A 17,686-nucleotide genomic window follows, 5' to 3' on the forward strand; every position below is an offset into this window, starting at 1 on the left:
AATGCAAAAGAAAAAAGTTTTTTTCTTATCTAGTTGGATCCAGTTGCATTTTTTTAAATTATTTAGAATTTATTTCACATATCGCTGACAATTTTGGATGATAATAAATAGTTTTGGGCCAAGGGTATCAGCCTGTTCTCATTACAAACTCGTCAAATACCATCGCTTTGACAGTGATTTAACACTCCTTTCACGTGCACATAATACGGTAACGGACAGCATCGGTTGAGAACGCGGCTGGACAGCACCGGTCACATCGTTATTATTCGACTGAACACCACCTGCCATCTCAGCATGATAAGCAAACAGGCGTATGGAACCTGCTGCATTTGCGTGATAAGCCACAGCATGGCGGCGGGTTGAAATGCTGCTGATAATGATGTAATATAAGGAGCAGGAGGGCGCCTACACATGCCAACACCTTAGCACGTGCCTCCTTCCCTTAATCCCAACCATCCGTGCCAGCATGGGACTTTGTTGATGTCCCTGCGTTGGTTCTCTTTTGTTGCCTAAACATAACCACATGACACGTAATTGCACCACGTGCATTTGTTGACATCATGGTAGCGGTATCCCAGAACATCAACGGCAGATGCAGAAGGACACCTACAACTTAATATGCAGACGCAAAAGTCCACTGACGAAGCAGCAACATGTGATGACATGGGATGAGACTGTGTTGGGGTAGGCAACCGGCGACTGGCTGAAAGTGACTCTTCAGCCCTTTTCTAGTGGCTCCATGTGGCTTTAACAAGAAAATTACATGGAAATAAATGTTATAATCTACTGATCTATTATGTTTTTATATCTTATTGCTCTGTACAGCACTTTGAATCGCCCTGTTGTATGAAATGTGCTACACAAATAAATCTGCCTTTCCTATAATCTGATATTGTCTCTTAAATTTTCACTTATCACTGTTTTAGAACTAAAGTGGTCATTAACTTTCCAATTTTAAAAATGTGTAGCCTTTACACTCAATTAAAAAAAAAAAGTTTTAATGTTTCATTAACTAAAATGTGCCTCATACGTCTGTGGTCTGGCACTTTTTCCTAAATTCCCCTGAATACTGCAATACAAACTCTAAAGTATTTGCAGAAATAAGGTTTACTTTTTCACTGAAGGAGGAGCTAAGCCAGCACTTTTCCTTTGCTTCCAGTCTTTGTGCTTTATGATTTTACTTATCTTCTCATCTGAATCTTGTAATTTACATTAAAATATGGTTCATGTAAAGGCCATTATTGTGACAGAACTATTTGGGAGTATTTTAGGAGAATTATGTAACTGTACATCAATCCGTGTTGTGAGATTTGTGAATGTGTGCAGAAATCTGCAAATGTTTGCTCAGACTCTGCGGTCACATTTGTAAATGTGTCAACAAAGAATCTCAGAATCTGTCAAGATTTGCAAATGTACCGAGGTCTGTAAATGTGTAGGCAAAAGAGTAAATGCGTTGTTGTTTCTTATGGTGTCTTTAATGTTTTGTCACTTTATGTTTGCATCTGTGTTCACTGTCATAAATGATTAAACCCAAATGTAAATAGGTTTGGTACTTTCCAGGAAGCAAAAGTTATAAGTGACTGAATAAAATATAAATATAGTGCTCTTTTGTTCTCGATCAGGCCACGTAGAATAAACATTGGAAATGTTACCTTATCAAAGAAACCAGAGGAAGTAACAGGAATAAAAACACTGAGAGCATTGGGGCACAGCCTTTGGTAATCAGATCATCGAATTTTGAAGCCAGTTCACCTTCTTTATCAACAGGTGTGGCGAATCAGGCTGCCTGCTTTTGTTTGAGCTGGTTTCATTTTCATCGGGTGGATATCAGGTGAGGTCATTTGATGTAACACATATGGAAAAGCTTCAGTTTTTTATTAGGTATTAGTATTTTTATTTTTTATTTATAGTCTCATTGTGTGTAAATGTCGGACAGCAGCTCAGCAGCTCTGATCTCTGCTACATTCACATTTTACAGAATGCCATTCATATTTTTCTCATTAATGATGTAGCCTATTATTTCACGGATTATGTGAATCAGAAACTTGACAGAGGAAACAAAATGAAATTCTTAGCCTCTGAAATAATCAGTGAAAACTTAATTTCCTGCTTCTAGTAAATTTTTATGGACCAATTTGTGACTTTCTGTGTCATTTTATGGTAAAAAGTCCTCTGCTACTTCAGTGTTTTCATGGGGATGAAGATTATGAATATAAATAAATACATCTAAATAATAATAATAATAATGATAATAATAATATAACTTTGAAACTGAAACATTAAACAACTTATCTTTTCAACATATTTGTTTGATATAAAACATATAAATGTATACATCTGTGGTCTGCAATGAAAATTCAGAGGATCATAAAAGATATCCAAGGTATTCATCCTGAGGGGAACATAATTTAATGCACAAAACTTTAGGAATATATCACAGAGCTGGTTTAAAATGTGACTTGCTGGTGGTGCATGTAAGCACAGGCCATTAAATAACTGATGTCCTTAGGATTCATCCCCTGGAAACCATTTATGTGTCAGTGAACAAAAGTTTAAAGGCAACACATGCTTTCATTTTTGCTCCTGTTTTTCACAGGTCTAAGTTAACAATCTAAGTTTTTTTTTTAATGCACACACAGATAGCTCTTTGTTTTAAGGTTCGGGTTCTGGTTAATCACAATGTCCCTGTGACTGTGTCCCTGTCTTCCAAATTTGCAACTTGCAAAATGCAGCACGAGACAACATGAGATCATTGAATTCGAATTCTGTTGAATTCGAGTCATATTTGCAGCCAATGCATGAGAATGCAAAAGCTCTCTAAGTCATTATCAGCAATATGTAAAACCTGACGTAATCTGTAATCTTTATGCAAACAGAACAAATTGCTGTTGTATGATCTGTCTTTTTATTCCTGTCTGTCAGTGTCATCTGCTATCAATGAAGGCCAAAAATATGACAGCGGAGAAATTAAAATTAAGTGGTGTAAAACTGCTACAAGATCCTCGATGACAAACTAATTCCTTGTACTGTATATCCAATAATGTTTCAAAATAAATGTTGGTTTCAGTGTTCAAAAGAACTTCATTGTGTGTTTTTGTGGGGTTTTTTCTTTGATAAATGCTGTGGGACCAACAACTTTGTTGCATCTGTATTTCTTTTGTCATTTGTTGCTCTTTCACCATGCAATCAGCAATGTTTGTCCTTCTGTCTGTTATTCAGTCGCTCAGTCTACCTCTGTGAACCAAATTAATTATCTCACCAACTAGAAGATGGACTTGTGTATACTTTTGCACAGACATTCAAAAACATGGCTAAAAACTCAAAGTGCAGATTGGCAAGAGACATTCGACAAAAAAAGTTAACAAGAAAATGAACCAAAATGTGAAGACAAAGAGACAGAAATTATTCAAAGTTAATATTTAAAAAAAACTATAATAAAACTATATTTATATGTTCTATTAACTTTTTAAAATGTATATTTTTATTTTATTTTATTCTTTCTTTTTTGCTTTAACCGACATTTTACAGAGAGAGGAGCATTTGTATTTGTGTGTGCTGTGTGCCTGACTTGTCATTTTCAATTTCCGAAAGATTGTGAAAATTACTAGTTAAAGAAATGAGCACTAAAGACTCTGAAGTTTCCAGACACTGTCCAGTTCTTTCTTCTGCAATTCACTCTGTGAGTGAAAAAATAACAAAAAACTGAAAACACATAATACTTCAATCAAAATGTCTGTTTTTCCAGTGTTTCTTCTAATCTTTGTCCTTTTTATTGTGGGAAGAATAATTTCAGCTGCTGACAGATCGTCTCTAGACGATAGCTCTTTGTTTTAAGGTTCGGGTTCTGGTTAATCACAATGTCCCTGTGACTGTGTCCCTGTCTTCCAAATTTGCAACTTGCAAAATGCAGCACGAGACAACATGAGATCATTGAATTCGAGTCATATTTGCAGCAAATGCATGAGAATGCAAAAGCTCTCTAAGTCATTATCAGCAATATGTAAAACCTGACATAATCTGTAATCTTTATGCAAACAGAACAAATTGCTGTTGTATGATCTGTCTTTTTATTCCTGTCTGTCAGTGTCATCTGCTATCAATGAAGGCCAAAAATATGACAGCGGAGAAATTAAAATTAAGTGGTGTAAAACTGCTACAAGATCCTCGATGACAAACTAATTCCTTGTACTGTATATCCAATAATGTTTCAAAATAAATGTTGGTTTCAGTGAGACAGAAATTATTCAAAGTTAACATTTTTTAAAAAAAGTATAATAAAACTATATTAATATGTTTTATTAACTTTTTAAAATGTATATTTTTATTTTATTTCAATAGTCCATTGAGTCTTCATTGAAATATCTGTGATATCCAGAGGATGGCAGTGAGGGATCATTAATTGCTCACCGCACGACTGCCGCTGTCGCAGCTCAGAGTTCAGAGCAGTAATGAACTAACAGAATCATATATTTATGCAATCATATATATAATCATAATCATATAATTATGTATTCAATATGTAACCTAAGATTTTTCACGCAAACTGACATAAGCCTATATACACTTGTACACTACATATTTGTGTTTCTGTAAAAGGAAGTGAAGAATTTTAGTTTATATTTCACTATTGCTGTTCTGTAACATTATTTGTAATAGCCTATATAATTATAATAATAAATATATATAGTTTTCTAAAGATTTTTTTTTGATAATTTCTAATAATCCTCCCCTTTTATTTTATAAATTGTATTACTTTTTTTCTATAAATGTTGTTTAAATAAACAATAGTTATAATTAAAAATATTTTCCCTCTTTTTTTTTGGATCATTTTCTAATAATTCTCTAATTTTCTCAACACCATTTCCTAATGTTTTGAAATTTGTGGGACACCTTCCTCCTGACCTGGTGATTCAGACCCCCTGTGGTGCAGGTGCGAGGACTGACTCTTGATTAGGAGTTTGGAGCAGCTTGGCGCATTGCTCCTCTGTGCCGATCAGGGTGTGAGGTGAGGAAACGCACTCACGGGACACTCGGATCCTCCCTCAGTCCACTGCAGACCTCATGTTAGCAGACAATCACAAACCCTGCGGCTCTTTTCACACTTGCAGACTTGCATGCTGTTTATTATTTGTGTTTATTTTTGCTGAGAGACAATATAACCCCTCACCCCGTATAGTTAGATAAAGACATTGTTTGATAGGTGTTGGGACCTGATATAAAAGGGTTGAAAGGGCTTTTTTTTAATATGTCGACTCTATCAAAATAAAGGTGATGAGAGGCAGATCTGAAGAAGCACTTTTCTCTTCATTTTACACAAGCGTGCTGTTGTGTTCAGTCCGATTTCACGACACATTATGAAATGAGTGGCAGATAAGATTCGGGATCATTAACGAGTAAAAAAAACAAACTGATAAGACAGTTTCTTATCAGTTGGCTGTGTCCTCCTGTATCAGTGACCTTCAGTGGATCATTGTGCTGTTTGTCAAAAGCCATCTGTCCTCCCAACATCTAATAAACTTTGGGAAATCCTCACAAACAGCCACGATAAAGATTTAATCACCCGTGCATACCTCTTCTTTTCTGCCATCATCACGCTCTTAATATTGACCCAAAGTTTGAAGGAATACTTGTCGTCTCATACAAAAAATACTGACTGTTCAAACGTGTAGCGGTATTAATTTTACCAGATTTAGCTCGTAAAAAAAGCATGAGAACCAGTTCTCACCTACATAATAAAAAAATATTCATTTGTAAAATCATCTTGCAAGAGTGCCTCCTTAACCCCATTTGGCACATTTGACTTGTTTTTCATCATTGATTTTTTTGATAATTTTGGTTGTGTAATCAGTGAATTTGCAGCTCAGCTCCTACAATAAGTCTTAAATACACTGTGGAAACTAAATAGTTACATTCAGACTGTTCAGGTCAAAAATGCTCCATTGAAACCCATTCAAACTGACATTTTTGATCCCACAGCCATCAGAGCAGAAAAACAGGACTTGTATTATTTCTGGGTGTCATTCTGGGCTTTTGACTCTGAATTTGTCATTTTGACTATTTTCCACCTGATGAGGTCATTTTGACCATATTTGGCATATGGAGGAAATACATGCTATTTCCACTAGGTGACCTGTCACAGTCAATGCTGCTGTAGCCAAATTGGTGTGGCGTTAACCCTTTAAAATCTGGATCAACATGACCTTTCTTGTGCTGCATTCAGACATCTTTACCAAATATTTAAAACTTTGAACCCTGAGCTAATTTCTTTTGATTTCTTTAACAAAAAAAAGGCGCATTTTTAATTATTTTACAGAATTGTTGTAATTGTAAATAACTTTCCTTTTTTCTTATTTTCTGGTATGTTTTTTTGTTCATTTCTGGCTAATTTCTTCTTAAAATGCTCATTTCCCTTCTCCCAATTTTTTTTTTTTAAAAAAAAAAGCCAATTTACCGATATTTTAAAGGGTTAATAAAACAAAAATCCATTTAAGAATAGTTTACTAATGATTCAAAGGTTCTAGACAGACACAACAGTTTTGCAATTGGACGCGAGTTGTTTATATCACTTTTTTTCTCCTCTTGTGCAAAGGTAAAAAATGAGCTGACTTCCATACTTAGCAAATTGGACCAGTTAAAATGGTTAAGTTAAAAATATGCGTTATGTGCTGTATTTGGTATGAAGCATCCAAAGTGCTAGACAATAAAAATGAGATTGAACTGAGTCTGTAAGTTTAATAGTTACAGACTCAAAAAGTGCAGGTCTGAATTTATTATATCTGTCATTAGACAATTATCGCCAAAATCTCATCTTCATAACTGGCCAAAGTTCAGTCCATGCACTAAATGTACTGGAAATCCATTAATACATTTTTGCAGCGAAAAGAAACTAAAAAGGATAAAAAAAATTGTTAATTAGTTCAGTGAATCCTGTCTTAGACACTAACAGCAGCTCACAAACCTAATGCACCGCTTTCACTTTACTGGTCAATGTCAGACGGAGTGAAAGTGCACAGAGTGCTTTATGGTTCAGCCATAAACCAGCACATATAAACGGGGAGGTGACGGGCTGCGTGGGTCTCAGCGGGGAGCGACTGTAACGGTGAGTGCTGTTCGGTCTCTTTTCACCTTCAGTCAATAAGATGCAGGACGGTTATTGATCGTCAGGAGCAAGTCGCAATACATTTCAGTCGTCACGTTGTGTTAACTGGCTGGTTATTCTTCTGTATTTTAATATTTCTAATTTGGATTTTTAAATATGTTTCAAGTAAAGGCTTTATCAAATGTCTCCTGAAGAATTTGCCATGACTGTTGATGTATTTGAGAATACTTTACTATAGTTAACGTTCTAATTATCCAAAATATATATAATATAATTAAATGTGTGCTCTGCTATGCATCTAACTGAACCATTGTGTATCAATACAGTTCTGATTTAAATTAAATCCAAATTAAATATAAATTCAATTATATAATAATAATAATAATAATAATAAACAGAGTATGAGACAACATGTAACATTGCAAAAGCAGAGATACTTGCAGCTTGTTATAGGGGTGAAATACTCTGAGCAGAATGTATTCCACGTTTAGTTTGAAGATTTTTGACTAAAATTATTTTGTGTTTCATCTCCAGATGAAGCTGTCAGTGCTGTTGCTGCCGGCGCTGCTGGCTCTGTCCTCAGCCAGTCTGCAGGACATCGTGAAGAAGAGCTCACTGCACAGAAAAGGTTCATATTTCATATTTTTTTAATATATATATATATATATGTATATAGTGACTTAAACAGATACTGATATCAGCTTTGCTGTGCAGCTTGAATATATATATATATATATATATATATATATATATATATATATATATATATATATTGGAGGTATTTACAACATATCGTACATATATTTATGGTACCGCTACCCTTTTATTCCTGTCAGCAGACTGGTCATGTGCCACCACTTTGACAGTGCTTTCCGTGTTAAGAATGCAAAGCTAAATAAAAGCATCCTGTCGGCTCTGCATGAAATGCCTCAGGACAGCGTGAGGTCGAAATTCTGCCTCTTAAGAACATAATATAAGGAGTGCAAGGGCGCCTTTCGGGCAGGCGGGAGAGCCGGTGGATGGATTAACAAACCCCAGACTTTCATGGGAGCCTCCCGTCTCCCGTTTGCATTTTAAAACGTAATCTGTAGATGCAGAAGTGCACTGACAAAGCGGCAATATGTGACGACTCGAATGAGAACATGTTGCATCAGAGGCTGTTGGACTCTTACGTTGGACAGATGTTGAATTTTGGTTGGAATGTAAATAGGATAGACATAATTTTTTTAAATGTCTAACAACATTAGAATTTCACGCACTGTGGATGTTAAGATTATGACATTTTGACGTTGGTCTTCATCTTCTCATGTATTCTAGGTAAAGATGATGCTGGCATGAGACGTTGGATTTTTCTTAACGACACAACTTGAAACCAGGCGGCACGGTGGTGTAGTGGGTAGCACTGGTTCAGAGCTTGGGTGGGGGTCTCCTGGTGTCAGCGTGGGTGTTTTCAGGTTCTTCCTAGATTCCAAAGACATGTAGATTAATTGGCGACTCTAAACTGGCTGTGGGAGTGAATGTGAGGGTGAATGGCTGTCGGTTTCTGTCACTTATGCGATAGTCTGGTGACCTGACCAGGTTGTACCCGCCTCAAGCCCAACGACAGCTGGAAAAGGCTCCACCCCCCCACTATCCTTAAGAGGACAAGCGATTACTGACAGTGAATGCATTACTTTTCATAGAAAAATATGCACGAGAACAGCTTGCATTTGATGAAAAGTGCATGAATAAATAAACATGCTGTCTCTTAAACACAGCTTCCTTGCTGAACCCAGAGCTGGAGGGCCTGGTGCCTGAACCGACTGGTAACAACGTGGTGTCGTCTCCTCTGACGCCTGCTGACCTGGAGCAGCAGCAGGATCTACCCTCCTCCTTCATGTTCAGTGATAACGTTAACCTGGAGTGGTTGACCTGGGACGGCTCTTTGCCCAACGGTGCTGTTGCAATCTACAACGGTTACACGGAGCGCACCGACTACGTCTGCAAGTACAAGTGTGAGGCCGGTTTCTACAACCCCAGTCTGGGTCCCTACTGCCGCTATCCTTACGGTGACAGAGAGTACTACGCCCCCGAGTTTGAGATCCTGGCCAACAGAGACAACTTTGAGTTCTTGGAGTGGAAGGAAGGTTCGTACGGTTCAGTGCCCCAGCATTCAGTCAGGACCTGCCCGGGTGTCGGCATCTTCGTCGGGAAGAACAAGTACGGACTGGGGAAGGTCGTTCCTCAGTTTGAAGCCTTCTTCCTGCCTTGGGAAGGTGACGAGTATTGGTACAAGAGCTACCAGGTCCTGACCATCAACAGGGATGCCTACACCCAGCACATCTCTGACGTCAAGTACGCCATTGATGATGTCGCCATCTTCCAGTATCCTCCTGAGACCATGCGCATCTCCGGGGTCACCAACAATGAGTGCCAGACGGTGTCAAAGACGGTCACCATCTCAAAGACATCGGAGGTGGAGACCACCTGGAACATCGGCAGAAGCACCATGCTGGGCATCATGGGCTTCATCACAGCTAAAATCCCCCTCATCGGCTCCGGCGGCATCGAGCTGAGCGGCGAGAAGACTCTGCAGTTCTCCAGGGGAACCACCGTAGTGGAGTCGCTCAGCCACTCAGTGTCCGTGGAGCTTACTGTCCCCCCGAACCACTCCTGCAGAGTCCGTATGGAGGGACGCAAGATCAAAGCCGACATCCCCTACACGGCTCGCCTCAGCCGCACCTACCGCAACGGAGAAACCCAGTGGACGTCCATCTCCGGGACATACGACGGAGTCCAGATCGGAGAAGTCCGGGCCGTGGTGGACCGCTGTGAACCTGTGCCTGACGCCCAGCCGTGCCCGTGAAAGACTGATGGAAAATACACCGCAACATTTTTTTTACACAACCTCTGAAATTTTGTGATATTGGAAGCAAATTATGTGTCACAATAAAACTAATGCTATGCACAAACTGAGTGGTTAACAGAACATATGTTTGTGTCGTCTGGTTTCTTTAATACAACTTTAAATGTTGAACATGCAGAAAAATAAAACCATGACAGTTAAAGGGCCTTTAACTTTCTCTTTACAATAAAACTGAAGTTCTGAATAAAACTGATGAAATTTCAGCATTTATTGTTGAACATTCACAACACATAACATCTGCAAACTTTAGAGCAATAAAGTACATTTACTCAGAGCTATTCAAGCACAATTGTAAGTTTATGGTAATTTACCTCACCAGGTTTTTAAAAAATTTTTATACAGTACATTATACTTCCCTACCTTCACAAGCCTACCCTCCACAACCACAGTTTTGAAGCCTAAACGTGATCACCAACGATAAAAAGCTAATGTTAGACTACAAATGACCTACACCATCACATGATTTAACGTCAACATAACAACAAAGATTTAAAAGTGTGTTTGGTGTGATGACATGCTGCTGTCTCATTTATTTTGGTCAGAGATCCACAGAAATCCAAAATCTACGTCCCAGGTTTCCTGCTAATCAGCAGCGATTGGGTGCAGCTGAGATGTTCTCCTCGGCTGCTGCAATCAGCCGACTGGGAGGTTATAAAGGGAGGTTTTTCCTGCCTAGTTGGTTGTTTGTCTCCAGAGAGTCAACACCTTCAGTTGGCTTACTGTGTGTTTTGTTTTGAATGTGTGTTTGAAGTGTGTCATCTTTTGGCTTTTTATTTTGCTTCCCCCTTTTCAGTGACTCCCACTTTACTTTCATTTTTGGATTGATTCTTTCGTTTGTCTATCATTTTGACAGAATAAGTGCGTGGCTGTGGGGAGGGTTATTCCCACGCCACCTTTTAGAAACCAAAGGGCCCAATATTGCTTTCACCCTCTTGTACATGTGCAGTGTTTGGTTTAAGTTTGCCAAACCCATGACCTTATTTAAGGCATCTCACCAAAAACATGTTCAAAACAACCCTTTGACTTCAAGTTGAGGGAACCTGAGGTGCTTAAACGCAAACTCAAAGGACCTCAGAGAGACAGAAAACAATTACAACACCACACTAAATTACTACAAAGAGACACAAAACCATCACAAGGAGACACGAAAATGATCCGATAAAAATGAACTGTAAAGAGACATAAATGACTACAAAATACTCAACTACCACGAATAGACTCAAAACCACAAAAAGATGCCAAATAAGACAGAAAAGGATTATAAAGAGGCACAAAAAAAATCACTGTGGATACAAAACGTCCAAAAGATTAAAAAACACACACATTATGACTATAAAGAGACACAAAATATCACAAAAAGAAATGAACTGCAAAGATATCCAAATGAATACAAAATACACAAAACAACCACAAAGAGACTCAAAACAAACCAAACAAGACAAAAGGACAAAGACTACAAAGAGACACAAAAAGATGCAAATAAACTGCAAAGAGACACAATCACTACAAAAAGATAAAAATACACAGAAGGACTATTAGGAAAGGACTATTTAAAAAGTGAAACCCAACAGAAAACTCTTTCCAAAGCTGGTTTCCTATGAAATAAGAAATCTAAACTGAAAACAAGTCTGTATTTCATTTGTCACTGAAAATTAAATGAAGACTCTTCTTCTGAGATATTGCTGCCTTGGTTCACGTGTCCAGTCAGCTTATATTGTGTGAAAATAATGTTCAGAAACAAAAACTGTGAATCAGACTGAATCACTGCTGGTCAAATCCTCTGAAACATGAAATTCTCACATTGCATCAATCACGAGGCAGTGACAGTGCAGTTTTGTGGATGTAAATGACCTTTACGCAGCCTTGTTTCACACAGAGTCCTCATTCAGACTTAAAAAAATAAATAGATAATAAGTGTCTGTTTCAAGGACGCACACAGATGGCCATGACATCAGCGATTCTCAATGATAGGCCTGTGCGTGCAGAACAATGTCTGTTTGAGCGGCCTCTCCTCTGGTTTAATCTTGGCAGCCGGCGACATTACGTAACAAGGACCTTCTTAATCAATGACCTACTATTACAGGGCATCTAATCAGCAGCCGCAGCTTATCTAAACATACAGTATCTTGTCATCAATGGAGAAAGAGCGCCGCAGCACTTTGGACATCATGCAATCCCCTTTCGCCCCGCAGATACGGGACGTTAAATCCAGGCAAATGTATTTATGAAGCACTTTTAACAGCGCAATCAAAGAGTAAATTCACAGCAGGAGGGAGGAGCGCTGTTTTCGTAGCACAGATCGATAAAAAAATCCTTATCATTATCAGCATGAATCCTCTCTTTACACACTGGAAAGAGCTGCAGGGAGATGTTTGCTGGCCAAGGACAAACCAGATCAGAGCAGCAGGATGAGACCTTCGCTAAGCTTCTGTGGCTGATTCTGGCTCTGCAGGAAACAAAGACAACAGACGATCAAAAATTAATAAATTAATTAAAAATGCCAACTCAGCTTTGTGGATTGATTACTGAACAAACCAGCATAGGCCCAGGGGCCCGAAGTGTCAGGGGCCCCCCTGGTCTTCAGGTGCAAATTGCAAATGTCACATGTCAAATTAACACATACGGACCAGGAAGAGACCCACAAAAAAACACAAAAAGATGCATAACAACAACAAAGAGATGCAAAACAACTAAAGAAGACAAAATGACAAAGAAACACAAAAAGATCACAGAGATACAATGAACTACAAAAATGGTTAAATCTGCCACAAAGAGATGCAAAAACACCAAAAGAGATATGAAATTACCACTTAGGAGGCACGCACACAAAGATCACAGAGCAACAAAATCAACTGGAAATACACTCAGATGACTACAAAATACACAAAACAACCAAAGAAGACAACAAGGGACAGCAAAGAGACACAAAATGACTACAAAAACAATCACAGATATACAAATGAACTGCAAAGTCACAAATCACGACAAAAAGATACAACACAAAACGAAAAGAAACAAAATAATCTCAATAAGACATTTAATGGTATCAGAGACCAAATAACTACAAAAAGACACAAAGACACCACAAGGAGACAAAAAGATACAAAGAAGCTTCAAAGAGAGACAATTACTACAAAAATGGATAAAAACCCACAAAGACACAAAACAATAAAAAAGACCAAAACAAACTTTATAAGACACATAATTAAATCAAAGAAGTGCGTTGTTATGTGCATTGCCTCTCCAGTGTTCACTTATGTGGGATTAAGATCACAAACCAAAAGATTTTTGACATTGGGGTATTGATTATGAGCCTCAGAGGACAGAAAAGAAAAAATATCCCTCTAAATTATCTGGAAGCATGAAAATTTGGGCATTGAAGGTTATTTTCTCCATATGCCAAATATGGTAAAAAATTATATCATATACTGTATATTATATATATTAATGGTAGAAAATAGTCAAAATGACAAATTCCAAGTCAAAAGCCCAAAATGACACCCAGAAAGTTTTCCTGCTCTGATGGCTGTGGGATCAAAAATGTCAGTTTGAATGGGTTTCAATGGAGCATTTATTGACCTGAACAGTCTGAATGTAACTATTTAGTTTCCACAGTGTATTTTAGACTTATTGTAGGAGCTGAGCTGCAAACTCACTGATTACACTCAAATACACAGTATTGCCAAAATGTACGCCATATGCATGAACACAGCCAAAATGATCAAAAGAATTAAAAGATTTTAAAATGCACCAGTGTCTTTCCGTCACCACTGACCCATCAAAGTGAGCAGCAGTGGAGGAAACGCCGGGTCAACGGGCGAGAGGCTGCTGCAGCTCGCTGCGGTTTATTGCGGGTAATAAGTCTGCAGGGAGGTTTTAAAACTGCACACGCTGCAGGCAGCGTCACTGCAGGAGGAACCTGTCGAGGTAAAAACTGCTTCTCTATATCTCCATGAATTTACAAAATTCTGCATCGTTTCACTGATTTATTTTTCCTTCAGTGAATGAAACTGATAAACCAAATCAACAATACATGTTTATAAAATATTTAAATCTGAAATCATTTAAAACCTTTTTTTGTTTTGTTTTTTTTTTTTTTTTTGAAAAAAACAAATCCAGTAATAATTTCTTAATGAAATGCTACATAAAGGGGCATCCAATTTATAATACAGCTGCCTGAATTATACATCTGTACAATACACAGCTGTATATGAGGACATTTACTCTTTGCACGATCTGTATAACAGTATTTATAAATTGAAAATAATCTAAAAAACATGTTTTTCTTTCACAAATTTCCCTTATTTTGGGGGCAATTTGTTCCATATTCCTGGAAAAACTGAGGCCAAACTTTATGAAGAATTGGAGGATACCTCTCAGATAAAAATGCAGATTGCTGGATATGAAACTTATTTTATTTTCACCATTAAAAGGTGTTTTCCATGCTAATAAAACCATAAACTCAAAGATTTTAAATCCAACTTACACCCAAAATTTCCAGCAGCTTGTGTCAGTTTTACTAACATTTTTCATTTCAAACTAAAAATAAATTAATTTTAAAAATGCTTAACGAAAGACATGCAGTTTATTTTGTTTCAGAGGAGCTAAACTTGGCTCTTGCTTTCTGTAATGTTGTTACTGGTTTATGGGGAAAAAAATGTCAGTCAGCTTCATGAAAGGACATAACCCCCTTCAGCCTTTACTGTTGATACATTTGATGAGTTTTGCTTTCTGACGCTGACGTGGTTGTTGTGTTTTGTCCCGTGTGTCCAGATGAGGCGGCGTGTCGCTGTTGTGTTGGTGATGCTGCAGCTCTGCAGCCCGGCGCTGCAGTCTGACCCGCTGCTCTACGTCTCCCAGCTGCAGGACGGGCAGCAGCAACCCAGCAGTGAGTCACATCACAATACTACACTTACTTTGGTAGAAAGTATTCAAATATATTTCACAAAAAAATATATCTTCTCATGGCAGTTAGCATTGTCCGAATCTTGTTCATGTCTGACCAAAACGTAATACTTTGGCTCAAAATGTGCTTGATTTCATTTATATGTTGCATATCTTGAATTCCCTGTTAGTTGTGTGCATCACTGAAAATTCACACTACACATCTATAAGAGGTCATTAAAGGTCCCATGTGTAGGATTTAGGGAGGTATTTTGGCAGAAATGGAATATAAAAAGTCTGTTTTCTTTATAATCAGCTGAAAATAACTACTGTCGTGTTTTTGTAACCTTAGAATGAGCCGTTTATATCTTTATATCATGAGAGAGATGTATCTATGGAGATCACTCAAGGTAAAAAACCTCCCGAACATCTGGACCTTTTAGTTATCAGAAAATAAGGATGAATACACATAATTATCAAACATAAAGTGCCAGCGTGCATAAAACAGCATTAAAATAGCATTAAAAAAAGTGCCAGTGGAGGTTCCCATGCACCCCGACAGTGGTCCCTAATGTCCAAAATCCTGGAAATGTCCTGAAATCCTCAAAATGTCTCAAAGTCCAAGAAATGTCCTTAAATCTGAAATCCGAAATCGTATAAACATCCTAGAAAAATCCTAAAGCCCTCGAAATACTCTAAAATTTTAGAAATTTCCGAAAACCTTAGAAATGTCCCAAAATCCTGGCCCATGGCCTCCTGTCATTTTACAAAAATGGTCCCATATCAAAACATGTTGAGTATCTCTGCTCTAAATGTTCAGAGTCTATGAACTTTATCCGAAAATATTTTAGACCAAAATCTAGCATCAGTTTCTTTGTTTTCCAGAACCCTGGCTTAACCCCTCGCTGCAAGATGTCGTCCCCTCCCGAGAAGTCACCAAACCTCCTCAAACCAGAGACACCCCAGAAACCGAGACGACTTCGCACTCCCTCCCCATGTTTGGCGAACACACCAATCTCAAGTGGATGAAGTGGAACGGCTCGCTCCCAAACGGCGCCGTCGCCATCTTCAACGGCTACACCGAACGCACCGACTACGTGTGCAAAGTCAACTGCGAGGCCGGCTTCTACACTCCCAGCAAAGGGAGCTTCTGCCAGTACCCGTACGCCGACAGGGAGTACGCGTCTTCAAAGTTTGAAGTGCTGGTCAACGTGGACCACTTTGAGTTCCTGCAGTGGGTTGAAGATTCGTACGGGTCCGTCCCTGGTTACGCCATCAAAACCTGCCCCAACTCCGACATCTACGTGGGCAAAAACAAGTACGGTCTTGGCAAAGTGGTCACCCGACACGAGGCCTTTTTCCTGCCCTGGGAGGGTGATGAGTACTGGTACAAGGACTACCAGGTCCTCGCCATCAACCGAGACAGCTACAGCCAGCACATCTCGCACGTGGAGTACCTCATTGACGAGATGGAGCTGTTCCAACATCCTCCGGAGGCGCTGCAGCTCGCCAAAGTCACCAACCTGGAGTGCAAGAGCGTGGAGAAGACGGTGAGACTGGAGAAGACGAGTACAGTGGAGAAGACCTGGGACATCGGAAGAGAGACCCGCAACGGCTCCATCTCAACCATGAAGGCCAAAGTGCCCGTCCTCAGCCCGGGGACCGTGGACTTCACCAAGGAGCAGACGGTGACCTTCTCCGAGGGAACCAGCATGACGGAGTCCATCAGCCACGCCGTCTCCGTGGAGCTGCTGGTCCCTCCCAACCACTCCTGCGCCGTGAGGATGGACGGCAGGAAGATGACGGCCGACATCCCCTTCACCGGCAGGCTGTCCAGGACCAATCACAACGGAGACACCCACTGGACATACATCACCGGCATCTACGATGGCGTGACCGTCGGCGAGATCAACGCCATCGTGGAGAGATGTCAGCCGGTGACTGACGCTGTTCCCTGCTCCCCGGCTCAACACTGAGGATCAGACGTGTGGACTTACAGTTCGAAATGAAAACTTAAAATGTTACCGAATAAAAATAAAACAATTGAAAATTTCTTTTTTTTTTTGTCTTCCTTTAACCCTTTGAAACATGAAATAGTAGCTTGAATTTTTTCAAAAACATGAGGTTAAAGCAATGAGGAACGAAAGGGGGAACGGCAGAAAAATTAGCAAGAAATTAATGAATAGTACAAGAAAATTACCTGAAAAATAGCAAACTAGAAAAGAAAAGAGAAAAAGAAAAGGGGAAAAAGAAAAGGAAAAGACCTGGAAAATGCTGAAAATAATAATTTTGAAATATCACTTTTAATAAGTAATTAGGATCATATTAAATATAGTTTATCCCTTGCTCTTTTTCTTTTTCCCTTGAGATTTTCCCCTGGATTTTTAAAATCATTTTCCAAACCCATTTATTGTCTTGCAATTTGTGGAACATTTACTACCAAATAGCTTTTTGCCTTTATTGAAGAAAAGAAATCGCAGGGCTCAAAGGTTGTGAAAGGCATATCTTTTTTATAAAATTAAACTTGTTTTGCAAGAAAACAATAAATAAATAAATAAATAAAAGGCACACATTCGATGTAAAAAAGGGACAAAAATAATAATAAACGAATAACCATACAAACATGCAACGCCAGGGGTTAATAACAAAGCTTGACACAAATCCAAACTAAAAATAGTGCAATAAAATGACAAATAAATGGTAATAAAATTATATATAAATTAAATTAAATTAATACATTCAATGTGGAGTACAGATTTGATTTATTTAAGAATGTATGTAGCTTTTCTGAGTAATAA

The 17,686-nt window shown here is 38.6% G+C and overlaps 2 protein-coding genes across 2 annotated transcripts; both read left to right on the top strand.

Moving 5' to 3' along the window:
• Window positions 1-7,046: 7,046 nt before the first annotated feature.
• LOC121963650 (natterin-3-like) lies at window positions 7,047-10,050 on the top strand. The gene is made up of 3 exons (XM_088076294.1): window positions 7,047-7,099; window positions 7,634-7,727; window positions 8,857-10,050. Exons 2-3 carry the CDS (start codon window positions 7,634-7,636, stop codon window positions 9,942-9,944), a joined length of 1,182 nt encoding a protein of 393 aa, XP_087932420.1. The 5' UTR covers window positions 7,047-7,099; the 3' UTR covers window positions 9,945-10,050.
• Window positions 10,051-13,906: 3,856 nt separating this feature from the next.
• LOC121966793 (natterin-3-like) lies at window positions 13,907-16,942 on the top strand. The gene is made up of 3 exons (XM_042516858.2): window positions 13,907-13,931; window positions 14,778-14,892; window positions 15,774-16,942. Exons 2-3 carry the CDS (start codon window positions 14,778-14,780, stop codon window positions 16,862-16,864), a joined length of 1,206 nt encoding a protein of 401 aa, XP_042372792.2. The 5' UTR covers window positions 13,907-13,931; the 3' UTR covers window positions 16,865-16,942.
• The last annotated feature ends 744 nt before the right edge of the window (window positions 16,943-17,686 follow it).

The sequence above is a fragment of the Plectropomus leopardus genome, chromosome 4 (assembly GCF_026936395.1).
Source record: "Plectropomus leopardus strain MGB_pleo_1.0 chromosome 4, ASM2693639v1, whole genome shotgun sequence".
NCBI classification, from domain to species: domain Eukaryota; kingdom Metazoa; phylum Chordata; class Actinopteri; order Perciformes; family Serranidae; genus Plectropomus; species Plectropomus leopardus.

What these genes read in the sequence shown, in the direction of transcription:
- LOC121966793 (XM_042516858.2), top strand. Translation starts at nt 14,778, where the DNA reads ATGAGGCGGCGTGTCGCTGTTGTGTTGGTGATGCTGCAGCTCTGCAGC. An exon ending in CGGGCAGCAGCAACCCAGCA is followed by an intron (nt 14,893 to 15,773) that starts GTGAGTCACATC and finishes TTTGTTTTCCAG; the next exon opens with AACCCTGGCTTAACCCCTCG.
- LOC121963650 (XM_088076294.1), top strand. Translation starts at nt 7,634, where the DNA reads ATGAAGCTGTCAGTGCTGTTGCTGCCGGCGCTGCTGGCTCTGTCCTCA. An exon ending in GAGCTCACTGCACAGAAAAG is followed by an intron (nt 7,728 to 8,856) that starts GTTCATATTTCA and finishes TCTTAAACACAG; the next exon opens with CTTCCTTGCTGAACCCAGAG.